Source organism: Epinephelus moara, chromosome 16 (assembly GCF_006386435.1).
Source record: "Epinephelus moara isolate mb chromosome 16, YSFRI_EMoa_1.0, whole genome shotgun sequence".
NCBI lineage: Eukaryota > Metazoa > Chordata > Actinopteri > Perciformes > Serranidae > Epinephelus > Epinephelus moara.
The window spans coordinates 24,653,166-24,672,618 of NC_065521.1; the positions used below are offsets into that span (position 1 = coordinate 24,653,166).

The following is a 19,453-nucleotide window of genomic DNA, read 5'->3' on the forward strand; positions in this document are numbered from 1 at the left end:
AAAACTGCATCTGAGTCACTGTAGCAGAGAGGCCTCACGTTATCGTAGTATGGAGAACCTTGAGGAGCAGAAAACAGAGAATTTAAATGGGGATAAAACACACAAAGGCATTTCTGATTTCAAGTTTCAGGTGCCATCAGTGATTTCAGTACAGCCCCTTTTGATCACAGGGACTCAAAGAAGAATGAGCGCAGTGCTGACTATTGCTGATTTGTGACGTTTAAAAGGAATCTAGTCCATTCTTTTGAAATACTGACAAAGGTTCTCAGTGTTTTTGTTATTTTCATGCTGAAATGGTAACACACTTGTAGTTTCCATACTTTGTAGTGCTTTAAAGTTTCTCTGTAAGTTGTTTTTGTTCCTGAATGTCTGATGGAAAAGGATAGTTTGATTCACACATTCAAAGGCATATTTTTATATCACAGGCACAAGGGTTGAGGCTAAATTTGCTTAGAAAAATGTTTAAGAGTGCATAATTTGAGCCAATGATTTATTCGTTTTAAGTGGAGATAGTTTCAGGAATCGATTGCTGTGACAACAGGCAGTTTGTCAGGGCAAAAAGGGTGATGGAGCAGCGGAGTGGCGGAGGCAGAGCAAGAGAATACAGCTGCAGGGATTATGTGCAATCGGCATCACTCCTCCTGCTGAGCCTCACTTTGCTGTCCCTGCAACTGCTCTTTTCCCTGCTCCTATATCCTCTGCTGGCATTTCAGAGGGAGAGAAGATGACAATCGAGCACTAAATCCTCATTGATCTTCTCTTGCAGTAGATTACGCAAGTGGAACGGTGGGGCTCGGGGCAGGCAGACGCTCCCACTCATGCTCAGAATCCTTAAGTAAACCACCCACCCCCCAAAAAATCCTCTGCTCTGCGCGCAATACCTCCAGTCCCTCTGTTACCACAGCAACAGCCTTGGAATCCACCATCTACATCAGGCATTCCTCCCACCTCTCCATAAAGGCTCGCTTTAACTGCCAATCAATCATTTTACACCGCAAACTGCCCACCCACCTACTGTTGGGGACATTCCTCCGCTCTGCAACAGAGTTGGGGACCACAGACATTCATCCACATGGTAACACCACACCTTATTACGACACACAAACTCAGTATTTAAATTTGGCAGCAACCTCAGGTCTGTGATCAGATGAAACAGAAGAGGAGCAGCTCAATGGGATTAACGTGTTTACTTTAGGCTCGGTGTGAATCCCAAAAGGGATTCGGCGTTCCTCTTATAGCTACAGAAAACAAAAGCAGGCTGTGTAATCACTCATTAGATATTACACAACCATCCTAATTGATTTACAGCGTGGAAAAACAATGCATCAGACGAAAACATATGAAAAAGCACACGCAACATGGATGTGTGCATAAAGATCAGTTTCATGAATACTTAATGATTTTTCCACATTATCAAAGGGTAAAACTGAATTTGCCAGCTGCCGGGCGCTGTGAGTGGAATAATGACAAGCTGCGATGAAATTCCTCAGGGCTCAATGTCCTGAAGAAAGTAAACATCGCAGCAAAGGAACAAAGGGACACGCTTGTTGTATTAAAACTGGGGTTCTGTGCCTTTGGATAGAAAAACGACTTTGTTCTACTCTTAAGTAGCGAATTAACTGAAACATTCAGATTAAAGCAAATGACTTGCTGTGTTTGTACAAAGAGGACAGACGTCGCCACCTTAAGAATGCAAATGACATTATTGCCCAAACACTATTTACACCTAGGGCTGGAGCAGGAAAGCCACGCTCATCTGTGAGACAACTTTGCGTTAGCTGACTGTGAAAATTGACACACATTAAAATCAGAGCAATTAGCACCACTAGGATGATGAGTCTGTGTATGTGTATGTGTGTGTGAGTGTGAGTGTGTGTGTGAGTGTGTGTGGGGTGACTCTGAGGTGTCTCATAGGTTGAGTCAGGGGGGCAGGGCGCTTTATAAATCTTTTCAATCTCCCTCAAGGGGTTATCACAGAGCCGGGAACCTGGGTGTGATTTTGCATTAAATGGCCACTGATCTAAATGCAGCAATCAATGGAAAGCTGCACAGGGGGTCCAAGAGCCTTTGCAATTAAAGCTGACAAATTAGTTACCCTGTCAAGAGGGAGGGGAGATGGAAGGGACGTCTAGGATGTTTTTTTCTCCACAGAAATCGATTTTATCATTTATTTTGGACAAAGGATTCATGGTTCAGTGGGTGTATTTATCCTATCTTCAAAGGAATTAAATAAAAAATGGTATGAATGTGTAAATATTAGTATTTGAAGCTCCACAGTGTACTGTTTGGGTACAGTAGCAGCCTTGGCAGCACTCTCCCGACACTCCAGGACCCAGTTTCTAATCCTGGAAGAAATAGCTGAGTCTATTGTGGCAGGAAAAAGCCAGGAGGAAGAGAAGAGGGAAAGCAGGAGTGTAGCCTACTGAGGGAGATCACAAAGAGCTCTCCTATGCCATTAATCCTTCACCCCCTGCAGTCTGATATCACAGAGTACCAGTCTCTGTCTCTTCCCTCCTTCCCTCCATTGCGACAACCCAAAGAATGGCTTGGGTAGATCAATACACATGCAGAGCCCAAGCATGCTCCAAATGTTCCCTTTCTTCTTTTTTCTCAACAGCATGCCTCGACAACAGATGGAGAGTTTCTGAGGCATGAAACATGGAGAGTGAGGCTCACTAACTGGGGAATGGAGGGAAAAGAAAAGAGCATAACCAAATTCCTGCGGCTGAGCTCAGCTCCATCCGTCTTGATGGTGCGGTGCCCAGAGCTATGTGTCGAGGTGAAAATTGGGCCAGAGCAGGAGTAGGCTTTGCAGGCCGAGACGACGGGCCTTGTGGTGGAGCATACAGGTGGGGGAGGGGAGGATCTGTTTTTTCCAAGTGTATGGGAGTAAGACTGTGAGTGTATTTTTGTGCATGTGTGCTAAATCAACTGAGCGATGTAGCCCGTCTTCATCATTAGCACACTCCTCTCCTACAGTGAGAATGCAGGGGTCAGACAGATTAATGATCCAGTGATGGGATGACTCACAGATTTGGGGATGAGAGTAGCCCTGCCCCTCCACCCACACTTAGCCGACTGGGAGCTGCTGCTGCTGCTGCTGCTGCTGCAGCTGATAACTACGGACTTCACAGCCAGGCCAAAAAACACACTACATTGCATCAGACAGTTGTTCCTTGGCTTCACATGCCAGAGCCAGTCAGAATCAGAGCTGAAGACCCCTGCAGGGAGAGAGAGGACGGCTCTTTGTTCCTGAACATCACCACGTCTGAGCTGTTAACAAGCTTTACTTTGTAACTTGACACTGTCAAAGCTCATCACACTCTGGATTTTGGAAGTTGACTCAAACAGCAGATGGTTTAAAAAATTTAAACCAAAGCCTTGATGTGCATTCAATTAAAAGTGTTTTCTGCTTACAAGCTTTCACAGCGTCATAGCCAGAGCCTCTGAGGTAAAAACTGTCAACCCTGTGTATGTTCAGAGACAAAGTTTCTCTCAGATAACTAAACACTACATTCTTACACTGCGTAGGCTTCAGAAGGAGGTTGTGGAGGATGGTGGGCGTATACAGTGCAGGACTTTGACACCATGTCCAGAGTCCTGTCTTAGGTTAAGGCAACAAATGCACTTTACGCAAGGTTAGGAAAAGATTGTGATGTGGGTTACATTCTAATAAAAAGGCATTAAAAATAAAATGCTGTAGTCACTACGACTGGGTACTGTCTTGCAAGATTGCCTTTTGTGCTGGGGAAACAACTGAAATATGTTTTCAGTGATCATTTTGCTAATACGTTCAGTATTAACATTTTTGCAACCTGACAGATACATTAAAACATTTCCTAATTATGTTGATAGAAAACATAATTTGCTCGGCATTGGTTTGCTGTTTCAAATTAGTTGTATACAAACGTAATTTCTTGGATAATTTCTAATTTCTAGCCTGTTTCAGTTACATTCCTTAATCTTTATTTTAATCAAAAACTGATGTAGTATTGCAACAATTACTCAGTTAAGAGATTTGATGCTGTGGTTTTTCATCGGAGTCAATTATTATGAAACATACCAAACACTGGATGGTTCCTGCCTACAAAATGTGAGGATTTCCTGCTTTATTTGTGTTGACATCATTGTAAATCGGATATTGTGTGCAAGAGTGTGGGTTTAGGGGTCCTCTGCCAGAAAATTTAGAGTGTTAAACACCTAATTCCCAGCATTCTGGTGCATTTTTACGCACCAATTTGTGCCTTTTCTGCATCAATTTATCATATAAATGTCTTTCATTTTGTCCAAATAAAGCCATCTGTTACTTTCATGCTTTGACTGGGGGTAGGGGGGACACACAAATGCACATGTTCTAAATATTTATGGTGATGTGCCCACTGTGTCCCCCCCCAAAAAATCTCCACCTATGATTGTGCAGACTGTTGGTCAGATAAAACAATCAAATTGCTACTTTTCTCTACTCTCTGATGATTTATAGATCAAACTATTCATCAACTATTGGATCAATAGTTAAAATAATCTTTAGTTGCAGCCCTCAAACAGACTGAGCCCTGAAAATGACTTACAGCTGAGTGGCTGTTAGAAAACGACTGACATATATCCATTAACGTGATTATTGTCTATTAACAGTGCCTCTCTTTTACAGTCATACAGATTGTTTCATCAGCTCAAATGGATATTGGGTTCATTACATATCAATCCTGTTCATTAATCATTTGATGAAATGATTATATATATACAGTTTCTTCTAAAACTCAAAGGCTTTATCAGCAAGACCATTCAACCTGAAATAAATTACCCACTAACACCATAACGAGATTCATTATCCACTATTCATGAGTTACAGCCACTGGACACTGTTCGCCTTCCCCTCTTTCTCTCCTCCCCTGCATGTCCAATCGGACCGGGCTGATTAAAACCGGTGGATTGATTTTGGTCTGTAAATCCATGGCGGGGCTGGGAGAAGGAGCTGCCTGCCATGTGGAGCCGGTGATGAGGTCAGTCCAATCAATGAAGGGGAGTTGGGATAATGAGGAGACCCTCTCAGTGTGGTGGGGCCGCAGCGGCACAACTCCACGCAATTAGAGCAAATTACAGTAGGAAGAAGAAACAGTACAGTGTGACCAACAAATAGCACCGGTGCCTATCGTCCATCACCGGGAGCCTGACATGAGATACATGAGAGTCGTCCATAACAAATGATGTGGGGGAGGGGTGACGTAAGTTTTCCTCTCAGTGGAACAAGAGAGTGAGAATGTGGTCTTTAAATCAAACCTAAAGCTGGTGGCAAATAAAAATATTTACATCACCATTAATAACTCTGTGATGCCTTTCGTGGCTGATTTAATCCAGTAATTTCAACTGTCTGAAAGACATGTGTACTACATACATTATTGTGTCTGTATTCAGGGTTGCAGTGGTGCACCGGTTTCATGGTATACTGTGGTATGAAAATTGAAGGTTATCATACTATATACAAAATGCAGACTATTTACACATACTTCCATAAAAATGGTTTCAAGTGTCAATACATGAATGGGTTTGTTCAACCAAAAAAACCCTCTGTTTTCTTTCCTTTAAGACTCATTGCAACATATATTAAAAAATAAATGTGCACTACTACATACTGTGATAATGGACACCAGTATATTTTCTGAGATGGTTGTTTCACTGTGTAAATCTCACACTGTTGCAACCCTTGCTGTATTGCATGGCATGTGTTTGTTATTGGGTGTGTTTATTGTTCCTTGTAATGCAAATTAGCCAGAAACTAACTGGTGCAGTTTTGGATTGTGCGTGGATAACGAGGAAGCAACAAAGAAAGGAGTCAACAGAGGGATGAAAAGAGTTGAAACAATTAAATATGTGAAGGACAAAAGTGTAAATGGGAACAGAAAGTGACAGGATGAAGAAAGAAACAAAGTAAGAAAGACAGACAGACAGCATATCAGACTCATTGGGTTGGTCAGAAGGGGTGGCCCAGTGGACCTATTCAGAGTCTTAATCCTCTGCATCATGCTGTTCTAGTGGGTGACCCAGAGCAGCATATGGAGGCAAATGCAGGTCACCAGAGTTTCTGAGCTGCCTCCTGTCTGTCTGCTCCAGAAAACCTTCCTGCTCAACAGGATGTCTCTGTGTGCCCATCATCCCCCGGCACCAGGCCCACTCCTGCTGGCCATACCAAAGGTCCACAGTCTGAGATTAAAAAGCAGGATTTGGTCTGGGGAGGGAATTACACTCACTTTTTTTCCCCCTGTTGCTGCTTTTGGATAACGGAGGGAGGGTAAACCAGGAGACCAGAGTAAATACTGCATCATCTCAGACAAGTGGGTCTGTTACGTAAAGGATTTGTTGTACGCAGACACGCAAAAACACACGCGCACACGAGGCAACTTGCAGTGACCTAGTGAGGCTGCAGATACATCTGGCACGGGTGAGGATGGAGAGGGGAACCATTGTGCAGTGAGCATGAAGGGAATCAAACAGGTGCTGCAGACCCGTGTTCACAGTATCCAGGTCAACATGACTAACAGCGGATCCCCCGGGAGATCCACACTGACACATTGACCCTCTTTTTCACGCTTAGGGTAAATGAACATATGATGCACAAAGTCAGCAATAACAACAAGTGAAGCGGAATAATCCCTGTCTCTTTCTGCCTAGTTTTCAGTGAAACACACTGGGCACAGACATGTACTTGTAGATCTGTAAATATTGTCTCCTGCCACATGCAGAAATGCATCAGGTGATATAACAAAAATTAAATCAGCTGCAATATTGAGATTTGGAAGATGATGGAGAAGCTGCAGCTCAACAAGTGCACATTTCTGCATCAATGATGGATGGAAACAAAGAGTACTAGGCCTGCCTATTAACCTTTATGTAATCAAACACCACTTTCACGTTGTGTCCTTTATTCCAAGATGAGAATGGTCATGAAAATTACATTTCTTGTCTCTAAAAGAAGAACATCTAGATAAAAAAAAATCCAAGATGCAGCTCTGCTTTCAGCTGAGATAGATGCTCATTATATTCACAGCGCATTGCCTAATATTCTCCTTCAGTGCTGCAGGCAGAATACAGGCCATGATAGGCCAGACAGACAGACAGAGGGAAAAAGGTGATCAGTTACCTGAAGTGTCCCACAGACTGAGCTCCACTCGCTGCTCCTCCAGCTCCAGACAGGCTGTGTAGTTTTCAAATACCGTGGGCACGTAGGTCTGGAGAGCAATTAGCAACATGGTGCCATTAGTGGGGAGGTGTCAGTCAGTCAGCTACAGGTAATGGGATTTATCTGGCTAATTAGAGCAACACGCAAACACGCACAGAGGGTTTAATCAAATAATAACACTGAGAATAAGATATTTTTCTCCCCCTCAGTTTGGAGGAATTTCAGATCAATCAATCACATGAATCACTGCAGCTGCAAGAAACATTCTGCACAGACAAATATAACATGAATCATCCATGTATGCGTAAAGAATAGTCTACATTTCCACTGATCATGCGATAAAAAAGCAAATGCATCACAAAGTATTACGGTAAATGCACGCAAAATTCACAGAGAGGACGATTTTTAAAGAAAATGCGCATGAAAACTGAGTGTCTGCAGCATGCGCACTGCTTTTCTCTCTGCCACATTGACTCATTTGAACAAACTTAACATCGTAAATATCAGCAAAAATACAAAACAGCTTATGTGCATTCACATTATGTTCATTTCTCACTATCAGGAGCCACATTAGAGCATACCTCTGGATAACAATCCTTCGCCAGGACTTGCAACATCGCCGTTTTTCCGCATTGAACGTCTCCCACAAGAACCAGTTTACATCTCACCACGAGCGGCTGTGTATTTCTCCTTTCCTTCATGGTGGTAATGATGGTCCAGTGTTTGTTGCACAAAATATGTAAAAACAAGAAGCAGAACAACACAAAAAAATCGTCCCAGTGTGATGGAGCGTCCCGGTGTCTGGTTCTCGGAAGATGCTCGCAGTTGATCTGATTGAATTTGCCACTGCGGCTCTTTATACAAGCGAGCAGCAGCCAATAGGAGCTCTCCATTCCACAGGCTTTCTAACATCCCTGTACTGCACTCTGTTCTCAGAGAGCAGAGACAAGTTGTTTTGTCTAAGATGATACAACAGCTGCGTTATGAGCAGAGATTTAGTAAAATACTTTAGTCAGAATGCTGTGCAAGATTTAATTTTAAGGGACAAATATTAATTCGTGTTTACCTGCAAACTAAATTAATTGTTATGAACAATTAATTTCCAATCATTTAATCTAAAACTGCTTTAACTTTAATATCTGGGGCTCATGAATTACAGCACAAAGCAGCCGGTCACTGCAGACTTGTCTTTGTCACCTGTGGGTCCTGGCTGTCACTTGGTCTGCTGCAAATTGATTGATTAGATTGACTTGACTGGCTGGATCAATAGCACAGCACTGGCTGAGGACAATGGGGCTGATAGACCAAGCCACAGTGGACTAATTAGTTTGCTTTGATCTGCACTACAGAGTCAAGACGATTTTATCTAAACAGCTCAGATTCGTCTTTTTGAAATTTGCTCTCCATCTTTGACAACTGGGCTGAAATTCCCTGTCTCAGATTTAGTGTGAGGAAAGGTGATATAATTGGCTCTGGAAAATTTTGACAATGATGTTCTCAGACGTGGTCAATTTCCTCTTAAATCCAACATTTCTTACTGCCCTATAAAGGACAGATACGTACCATTTCAAGATTGTTTCAGTGACTGCTGATCAAAAGGCGGTGTGACTTGTGTTAGTAATACCACCATGTCAACATGCAGTGGGCTGGTGTGAAGCCCCCTGATAGGTGACCAGCTATCGGCTGCCCACAGGGTCAGGTCAGAGGTCCTTCCTCTCACTTGTGCTGGTAAAACCCCTGGAGACACAGGCAGACACTGACTTTCACACCCTGAAGGTTATTACTGTATGGAAACAGCATCTCATTGTTAGGAAAAGGAGAATTAAAAGATAAAAGTCAATTAGCCGCCTTCCTCTGTGTCTGGCAGCCTATTAGCTAATTTACTTACTGCTGCCAATCAGAGCCCTCGTGGTTGTTGCCCCAGTGGGTCAAAGCAATTTGCCTCTGTTCATAAACAGCCCATATCATTCATCCCCCCCATGCTGGGATCTGTCTCTGCTTTACAGCCCAATATGTCTTGTTGTCATCGTACACAGCTCTGATTTGTGGGGGTTGTGTCTGCATGCAGGAAAGGGAAATGTTTTGTATTGCTGTTACCGTTTCATTTGACAGACTGCACATTCTCTCTTTGTTCATAGTATTTCTCTGTGAGAAGAGCGTGTTTTTTACACCTGCCTTTTAAGTGAATGTTGTGAAATAATAATGGTTATTATCAGTGGAAAAACACAACGCAGCACAGGGCAAAAAAAGAGGCACTTTGCTGTAATACAATTTCATGTTTGGCTAGATTTTATATAAATTAAGTTTTTAAAATTACTTTAGTGTTTATCCTGCAGTAGGATGGAAAAACCTCAGTAACAGCTTTGATGCTGGTGCCAAAGACTGCTGAAGCCGTTATGTAATTTCAAAAAGGTAAATCAGTGCACTAAAAGGGAAAAGAAAGACAGCTTTGAGAAAGAAGGCAGCTAAATCTTTCAAAAATACAGGGGAATGAACACAACTTGCTTGCTACAGAAGGGACTGATATTGATATGTAACTTGGTTAGCTAGTTAATATTATAATAGTTAGCATGCTGATAATTAAAGCAGCGTTCAGATTCAAACAAGCAGCAACCTCCAGGACTGAAACATGAGCGCAAGAATGCCAAAACTGCAGTTCCTCGAATGGCCACTTGAGGCTGGCTCCAAGAGTGAGTCAGTCCCCACAGACCCTTGTGTTGAAATGTCCAACTTCACAGTAGAAATAAACATGTTTACAGCGTGGTACAAAAAATGGTTTTGGTCTCTGTAGCTAACTTCCCTATTCATTCATGTGACAACGTTGATTAGGTAACGTAACCATAGCCCCAGATTCACAGAGAAGGCCTTTAGACGTACATGTAGGCATAGCTACTTCAGTGTGTTTTTAGTTCATGAAAGTTAAAGCCTAAAAAAATTATTGGTCAGCATTTGGTTGTACTAAAAGTGCTGATGTTCAGCTCTTTCAATGAATGCATTTTGATTTAATTTTTTTTTTAATAGCAAAAACTAACATTAGCATAATCACAGTTAACCATAGACTGTAAATGAGCAGTCCTAACCAAGCTAGCAGTTAGCATTAGGGTTAGCCTCACCTTCTCATCCAAGTATGATCCCTTCTAGCACCAAAAATCCAAAATGGTGACGGTCAAAATGCCAAGCTCAAGTCCTCAAAATGTCCACAAACCAATGGGTGTTACGTCCAAATTTTTTTTTTTACAGTCAGTGGTTTCAAGCCTTTTTGTAAACATATGGATTGTGCCTTTAAGTTTTTTCAAGTTTTCATGGGATACATCCATGGTTCCAAGAAACTGGGCAAACACTTATTCACTTTAATTCAGTAATAAAGCAGGATTTTGGTGAGGTCTACTTCTTGGAACACAGTAATCCTTTCTCGGTGTGGGGCCCAGAGTGAGACAGCTTTCCACGTTGTCTTATTCCCAGAGTGTAATGGAGACCTAAAAACTGTGACAGAAATGATGTTCTATACTTTTCTAAAACCTTGTTTGTCGTTTAGAGTAAAAGCTTCACAAAGAAATTTCAGAACGTGGAGAAAAAAGGGTTGAAATACACTGAGATGTGAGATTGTCCAGCTTTAATGCATTATAAACACCTGATTGATGACTTGTACAGGCGTGACAATGGATGCATTGAAGAGGGAAGGGGCCTGCTTGGGCTTCATATGTACAGGGCTCATATTTTTATGCTAAGCTGCTGATTAGTCGTGAATGAAACTTTAATACAGGAAGATAGAAACAGTTGAGAAGAAAAGTTGCAGACAATGAACTCTCTCTAACCCTTCTAAAATAGCTGCAATGGATACAGGGATGTCCGTGAAACCACCACAGAGCTCCTCTGATGGGACAGGGAAAGACAGGTGGCGGTGAATAATCATCAGGCATAAAGTGACACCTTCCAATATGGCTGACACTAGAGGATGAGTAGGAGGATACAGGGAGGGGGGGTTACTACTGGCAGGATAAAGCATTGGCGCCTTAAAGCATCACACCTCTATGTATTTGGTGACAGCGTTGGTAATTACCATCAACACAATGAAAGAGTGACAGCAATATACACATGGCGAAAGCTGAGTCACTTTCCTTCTCACTGGATCCTCAGGCGGTTACAAACGTTAACAGGGAGACTTCCTTGTTTTGCTGCCACAAACTCATCAGCAGATGGTGTTGTAACCCAGGATTAACATGACTTTCACATGTGAGAGCAGCAATTTAGAACAACTCATGTTAGATCAACCAGAGAGGGAATGTCAGGCTGCCTATCAATAAAACGTGGCATTATGAGTGCAGGACAGATGGTAAATGATGATCATATGCGGATAGAGGTGGGAATATCGTGGGTCTCTGTAGGAAGTGGAGCTCAAGTGGAATTATAATGAGTGGCACATGGGTGCAGTTATGAATGATTTGAACAGACTGTAGCTCATCAAAAAAGCATGTGTGGACTGATTAAAGAGAGTTAGAACATGCCAAAGGTCCCTACTTCTCATGCATATTGACTTATATCTGACCTCGCCTTATCATATAGATTTGATACAGTTGTGCAGAGCCAAAACAACATCCCAGCTTGGCTTTGCTAAGGCCAAACGTATGTCAGATACTCCAGACACCCATGTTAATGTCACAGGAGCTGTACGCAGCATACTAAGCATATATATGATTCAGAGTCTGAGCTGGAATTGTCTGCACACAGTTTTCAACCTGGAGGGGGCTGAGCCAGCACCTAGCAGCTGACAGTGCTAACAGTGGCAACAGTGCTGACTAATGTGGGTTTATACTTCTCGGCTGAATAGACGGCGTACCTACAGCATGGGCTCTGCGTCAACAGAGCCCACACAGTACCTTTCACTGTAGCCTGACATGCACCTCCTCAGAAATGTGACTACACTATCATAGTTCATATCATATAATTTACTCAATGTAAAATGCCATAGGCTTGTGCTAAAAACATTAGCATGTCGTATTTGTGGAGAAAATGTGTCCAGCAAAAGACAAGTGCTTTGTCTGTGAATGCTGCAAGTTATAGTGAAGCTGATTTGTGTACTTGTGATTGAAATTTTCTCTATTAAGCCATGTTTAATGTGTGTTTAAGTGAGGTTGGGCACTGACGCTGAGTGATAAGGCCTGGGTCCAATTCATCCGAATAGTGAGGTCAGGCCAGGCTCTGTGCAGACCACTCAAGTTCTTCTACACTTCTTCTACAAAGGGCTCTGTCATGTTAAAACAGGAAAGTGACCTCTCTTAAGTGTTGCCACAAACCTGCAAACATGCTAATGTCTAAAATATGATTGCATGGCATGCTGTTGCACTGAGATTTATCTTAATTGGAACTAACCACCAGCAGAGTAGTATACACCTTTGTCCAGACAGTGTAGAACCAGTTACCAGGACACATTTAAAGGGTTAGTTCACCCAAATTACAAAAATATATTGCATATAGATTGTTTTAATTTATATCTAGTGGTATCTAGCCATGCTAATACATGTCCAGGTTTTGAAATACATATGTAACTTCTTCTAATTAAAATAATGGTGGTCAAAGGAGTTTTATTTGTGGTATTAGCAGGATTGAAAAAAATATGTTTAAAAAAATCTGTAGCAGTTTGTTTTGCGAGCGATAATGTCACAGCTACTCTCAGACAATCCAGGTATTTCACTGTAGTGTTAAAATAAATATGATGAATTAAATATGATGATTTGATTTAGTGACATACATACTGATTCTGAATATTTGATTTATTTATTTTTTTTTAAATATACATTTTCTGCAGTATCGATACACCACTACAGTACCAGCAGCACTTTCTTGCTCCCCTTACTGTTAAGATTTACTGTGGTCATTCTAACAATGACCAAACATTCCCTATGGTCAAAAATGGTTTTGAACATTGATATTTTTCAGGGTATTGGGTAGCACTTTATTTGAACAGTCCACCTACAGCTAGTTTACAGAGTATTTGTGACATTTTAACAGCTTATTGGTTGAGATTCAACAATTCAAATGTTTCGCTTTGTCTGTAGATGTTAATCTAGAGAGTATAGAGTTTAAATATATAGAGTATAGAGTTCAGCTGAATAATTCTGAGAATATGTAAGTATATTCATGAATTATCACACATACTTTATAGATAATCTGCTAAACATCTGCAGACAAATACAGTGGAATAAGATGTTAAAATGCTACTAATGATCTATAAACTGTCAGGTATTGTGTCGTGGTTTGAAATACCAGTAATGTGGCAACACTGCTTTGTTGTGCAGGATTTATACTGATGTTTTTTGGTAGTTGTAGTTTTAATGAAAATGTTCACAGTGAAGTTTGGGTGGGTAGAAATCTCAGAGACATATATCACAAACTCTGACCAGATAAAACCAAAACTATCTGCAAAGTGACAAATATGGTTGTGTTGTTATTATGGTGAACTGGCCCTTTAAATAGCAGTTTCAAAAAGAGAGAAATAATCACTGTATGGCATGTCTGATTTACATTGAGCTGATTACTTCACATCACCACACAACCTGAAACTACAGACAGGCCACTTCTGCCCTCTGCTGGTGGTGTTAGGAGTCACAGAGGAGAAATAAAAACACCACAGACAAAAAATGTTACTTAAATGTTGTTTGTGTTTTATTCACCCCCTCTTTCAAATGTGCTATAGACAAATGCACCCTGTACACATCATCATCAGACACTGTTGGATATCATTTATCCCGTCGACTTGTCAGAAACCACGTGAAATGTTGACATCATCATCAGACCAGACAACTTGTTCGGTATTGGAGGTGGGTACAGCATAACGTTTAGTGCATTTATTGCATCGTAAAGCAGACATATAAATGATAGTAGTGCAATTATACCCCATCATAACTGAGGAGATACCTTGATAGTCTCAGCTAGTGTCTCGTCAGTGCTAGACTTTGTATTGCATACAGAATTTAGGCAAGTGAAACGCAATAGGAAATGATAATTGTAAAAAATTGTGCTTTGGACGTCCAAAGAATAATTCACTTTTTGTAGAAATTTCCTGCAATAAAAATTAAGCAAATAGAAGGAGTTGAAATCTGTATTTTTTATTATCGAAAGAAGGTACTGTGCTCTCTGTGTTTCGTCAAGTAGAAGTTATGTATCTCAAACCTGGTCCTTCAGAAATGAATGTGGGTGTCGGTGTAAGCAAACTTTACGGTGGTCCTAAATAACTGCAGTGCATCATTCTAAAACGAGAGGAACATACAGATAAACACATGCTTTCTGAGGCATTGAGTATAGAGTTGTGTACTGTGACTAAAACCCTTCTACTTCCTGTCAGCATTTATTGTTTCTGTGCAATTTGATAATAATAATAATAATAATAATAATATCTGCATATTGAATATACAGTATGTACAATTAAGCCTTGATATATGTGACTGATTATGTACTCTGAAGAGTGAATGGCTCATGTGAGGATGGTCCTAAAAAGCCCTTCTGATGAAACAGGAATACAACATGTCATGCACATACATTAGATTATTTACATGTGTGGTATGTCAGCTGAAGTCTATAGTTTATATGGTAAAAGCAGATGCATGAATGTAGAGAATCTCAGTTAAGATGCATTCGTTTTTGTGAGTACTGTACGATATGGAGGCCAGTAGATGATTAAATTAACACAGAAGAGACGGTGGGTGGCCATGTGAAGTTTGGAAGTTTTTGGTATTTGCAACAAAGACATTTAATAAGTCCTACGACTGGAAGTTGTATATATAACTAGTGAATGTGGATGCTTATTAAATGTCTTGTTTGCAACGGGCAGAGAAATAAGCAGTGGTGGATATAAGTGTAACATAACTACACCACCAGAGGTCACCCTCCATATACTCATAGGCCTGCTGTACACATGCTGAATTTAGCCGTTAGTGCCGAAAGGTAATTAGATAATTTACTGGGCTTATTAGGAAGTGACCCTTCGCAATCTGTTGATGTCTCTTCAGTGGAAATATAGTCTTCTCTTCGCACAGTGGTGTAGTGGAGGGTGAATGCAACTCCTTTTTCACTTCATTCTGAAGCTCCATTGATGTCTATAGTCCACCCACCTCTCCAGTCACCACTTCACCACTGAGCAGCAGTGAAGTGTGAAATGTAAATTACATCACTGATGTGTTAAAACAAAACAAAAAATGCAGATTTTCCTGACTGCTGTTGATGTGCGTACTTTAGTGCTAACATCACCGAGAATTACATTCAGCACACATGCTGAGGTAACAGTTAACTGTGTTATTAACCTATGCGTCTATTGTCTTTGGAAATTTGACAGTAAATCTACTTGATGAGGTGTTTTCAAGTCCACCTGTTGAATCTCTCACAATTTATCATTTTGTTCTCCTTAATATGATTAACAGCCAATGGCAGTTTGTGCAACATCTGTTTTGAAAAGTATGGTTTCTCCTAAAAAGGACAAAGTCATTTTTTCGGTCTCAGGCTTTAAGTTTTACTTTAAAAACAGAAGCAGTTTGATGTGAAACAGCTAATAAATACCAAGTGTGCCAAAACTGAAAGCCTGAGGCTGAATTTCATGACGTCTGGAACGAATTTTAATTAATTTTTTTAGTATAAAATAAAAAAATCATATTTGACAACAGCCACACTTTTTGGTTAATACTGAATTGCATTTAGGTGATGGGATTTACCACCAAATATTTTCAAACAAACCACAGTTATTGTAAATTATCCTCGCTAAGACAATGGACCAGCTTTTATACATTCACAGCTGTGACAGAAGATGCATATAGACTGTTGATGTGCAAGTATGTGCTTGTCATGCATGAGTTTTGCATCACTGTTGCGTTACAGATATGTGATCAGCTTTACTAAGAGCCAAGATATGAATCATAGATAGTAGTATAGATAGCTACTGTAAAAAATAAATAAATAAAAGGAAATAAAGGCTACTTGATAAACAAAAAGAGAACGCAAGTGCTAAAGGAAGAGGAACGTTGTCAACACAGGTGAGACCATGTTGACTCTGCTCAACGATTGTGCCTTTGAGGAAACATTTGGTTAAACTGGAATCTCAGCTCACAGAGAGCTGTGGAGATGGAGGACATACGGACTTGGGTTTCTGTCGCTCTCTGCACTCTTTGGCCAGAGGGGGAAGCCAGGTGTATCAGAGAGGAAACCCTGGGAACCCTATGATGGGAAGCTACTCATGTTTGTTTTGTGTGTTATACTGATAGCATTGCTATGCTACAGTTCTGTATGCTAACATACTCTGCCTTCACAGGTGTTTAATTTGCCTACAACGTGAGCTGAGTTAGCCTATGTGTGTCTTGGACGGCCACCCCTGGGTGTCTGATCACACATGGGCTGGCTCAGCTCTGCCAGGAGGGGGGTGTGACTTCCTGTGTGAAAGCAGGGAGCTGGGGACAAGGTCAGGTTGGGAGGGAGGGTGAGGGAAGGTGGCGTGCAGTGACTGCACTGCTGTACTGGTTTTTGTTACCAGTAGGCGTGCAGCTGTAGAAAGCGGCCCTGAGTTGTCGCGTGGAGGTGGGGGCAGGGAGCTCTTCCCAAGGGGGCAGCAGTGAGGTGGAGGCTCCTCTTCCGAATCTCCCTCCTCCTCCTGCTCCTCTCCCTGCTTTCGTGTCTCCTCTTCCTCCAGCTCACCAGCCTCCTGCTCTTTCTCTCTCGCAAGGGACTCTGCTCTTGTTCTCCTCTTCAGTCTGGGTGTAGGCCAGAGAAGGTGGTGGCTGGTTTTGGAGAGATGAGGGCTGCTGCTGCCCCCTGGTGGCGCCCTGGTCCCTGTGCTCTATGACCTCCTAGTCTGACCCCAGCCGACAGCACAGGCTTCCTGCAGAGGGACAGAGGGAACATTTCAAGGGGGAAAACAGCACCAGAAACCTGCAGCAAAGGACCAATGCTCACCAAAATAAGTAAGAGAAACAAATTCCCTCTCACCTTTGTCTCTGGTAGTGATCATTCTATCAACTCTTGAGTCTCAGAAAACTAGTGAACGAACACAGGAGGCAGAAAAGTTGTGATTAATAACACAGCCAAAATATTAATAAATCAAACATCAGTTGTGTGTTTGTCTTACCTGTTGGCTGGAGTTAGCTGAGGGTGGGGTGATCACGCTTTGGTCCAGTAAGGGGTTAACAGGGGCAGAACAGGGGAGATGCGTAGCACGCCAGTAGATATCCAGGTACTCTGCAAGATGCTCGCATGCATCCTCCAGCTGATTCTCATCCAGGATGACATCAAACATTTCCTGATGAGTCAAAGATAGAAATATGAGTGTCCATAACAGATCACTGTGTGAAGCTTTTTCTGAGCATATAGCGTTATGTAATTATAAAGTTTTAGGCTAAGTGACATACAGGTGGACACTGTGCTAGCTTGTCCCCTGCCATCATCTGGACATTGAGGTGTTTGCTTTGTGACTTCCCTCTAGATTTGATCAGCCTCTGAAGGACCTGTGAGATGAGCCAGAGACAGAGAGAGTCAGACAGTAAAAAAAAAATCCAGGTAATGAAAGTTATCAAATTTCTGTCATTATTTTCTTTGTTTATTTAGTCATATCAAGTGAGTGCGTCATGGCTAATGATTTGAAATCTGAATGAAGTCTTCCTTCTTTCAACCTCCTTTGAATTTGGAGAGGATTCCAAGCCCTTTCTAACCTGGGTGGTCAAAGAGCAGCACTGCGTCATCATGAGAAAAAACAAACAAAAAATCCCTCCTGTCTGGAAATTCATGGTGAGCAGGACGACATAAAATGATTATTTTCAATACTGATTAATTATTAAATCTGTTAAATGTCCAGGTGCAGTCCAAAGTGACATCTTCAGATATCTTTGTGGAGGTGGGTGTGGTTAGTAGTCAGCTGCAGGGGAGAGGTGTGAGGGGATGGCTCATGAGAGTAGCACCAGGTGAGCTGATTGACACAGCTGCTGCTGGTTTGTTCTGATTACACCTCTCCCTTTTCATGCAGTAGTGTGCTGGCCCTCGGAGGGCTGCAGCCTAGACCAAAGAAAAGGACACTGCCTGAGTTTTTGGTTTAAAACTGAGTGGACTGGGAGAGATGTGCTGGAGGAGCCAGGCAGCCATAGGCACATGTTGGTGCTGAATCTGTGCATTTTCGCTGGGGAACTTACAGGGGTAGCGAGATGGATAAAATCTTATTTTGTCTGACCAGGAGTCCAAAACCAAAATATATTCAGTTTAAGTGACATAAAACAGAGAAACAGCAAATCCTCACATCGGAGAAGCTGGAATCAGCAAATGTATGATTTTTTTTACTTGAAAAAAACAATCAAAATGATTTATTAGTGATCAGTTTCTTTTTATTTGTACATTTCTGTTGATTAACTAATTCATTATTTCACTATTTTAGCCCTATCTTTAAAGGGACAGTTCACCCCAAAAGCAAAATATGCATTTTTTTTTCTCTAACCTGTAGTGCTATTTATCAGTCTAGATTGTTTTGGTGTAAGTTGCTGAGTGTTGGAGATATCAGCTGTAGAGATGTCTGCCTTCTCTTGAATATGAGGGAACTAGATGGCACTGATGTGGTGCTCAAAGCCGGTGATACAGTTGGTTGGTGTAGTTTGGTAGAAAGAAATAGTTCCTACATGAAACTGCTCACAACAAGGTCTGCGGATTATCTTGAGTAACTGGGTCATGATTTCTGGTAAGAGACACTGCTGTTGAGTTTTTCAAATGTATTTTTGGTGCTTTGAGCACCACAAGCTGAGTGCCATCTAATTCCACTGTATTAGAGAAAAAGCAGACATCTCTATGGCTGATATCTCCAACACTCAGCAACTCACACCAAAACAATCTAGACTAATAAACAGCACTACAGGTTAGAGGAAAAATATGTTTGATCTGTCCCTTCAATAATCAGCAACTATACAGGCTAGCATCTCTTTGTGAAGTTTTTGTGGGTTGTGCTCTACTTTAGGAGAGGAGACTTTGACGTAGACGATGATGGGAGCCAGAGAAGTTTTGAGGAGCTGTGCTGGGTGATTGATGGTGTCTGCGTCCAGGACGACCAGCTGGAGAGACTTGGCCAGCTCAAAGATCCTCTCTATCTCACTCTGGACCTCAGCTGTCAGCAAACCAAAGAAAGACGGGCAGTTGTATGAGACACCAGCAACATCGGTTACTTGAGTTTCTCACAGACTTAACATTAAAGAGAGAGGAGGCATCTATTCTTAGCAGGTATTAGTCTTTATTTAGCTAAAAAAGATCAAAGACAAGTTTCTCATCACT

The 19,453-nt window shown here is 41.6% G+C and overlaps 2 protein-coding genes across 2 annotated transcripts in view; both read right to left on the bottom strand.

The window, feature by feature from the left end:
• Nucleotides 1–8,001, bottom strand: part of rnd1b (Rho family GTPase 1b) — a 10,530-nt gene extending 2,529 nt beyond the window's left edge. The window contains exons 1-3 of the mRNA XM_050063890.1: nucleotides 7,756–8,001; nucleotides 7,136–7,223; nucleotides 6–58 (exon numbers count right to left, since the gene is read on the bottom strand). Coding sequence (XP_049919847.1) covers nucleotides 6–58; nucleotides 7,136–7,223; nucleotides 7,756–7,875 — 261 coding nt within the window. The 5' untranslated portion in view covers nucleotides 7,876–8,001. The remainder of the gene's footprint in view (nucleotides 1–5; nucleotides 59–7,135; nucleotides 7,224–7,755) is intronic.
• Nucleotides 8,002–13,817: 5,816 nt separating this feature from the next.
• Nucleotides 13,818–19,453, bottom strand: part of LOC126403190 (voltage-dependent L-type calcium channel subunit beta-4-like) — a 30,692-nt gene continuing 25,056 nt past the window's right edge. Inside the window, exons 10-14 of the mRNA XM_050065706.1 lie at nucleotides 19,138–19,289; nucleotides 17,560–17,655; nucleotides 17,280–17,450; nucleotides 17,141–17,188; nucleotides 13,818–17,033 (exon numbers count right to left, since the gene is read on the bottom strand). Of these exons, the coding sequence (XP_049921663.1) occupies nucleotides 17,159–17,188; nucleotides 17,280–17,450; nucleotides 17,560–17,655; nucleotides 19,138–19,289 (449 nt within the window). The 3' untranslated portion in view covers nucleotides 13,818–17,033; nucleotides 17,141–17,158. The remainder of the gene's footprint in view (nucleotides 17,034–17,140; nucleotides 17,189–17,279; nucleotides 17,451–17,559; nucleotides 17,656–19,137; nucleotides 19,290–19,453) is intronic.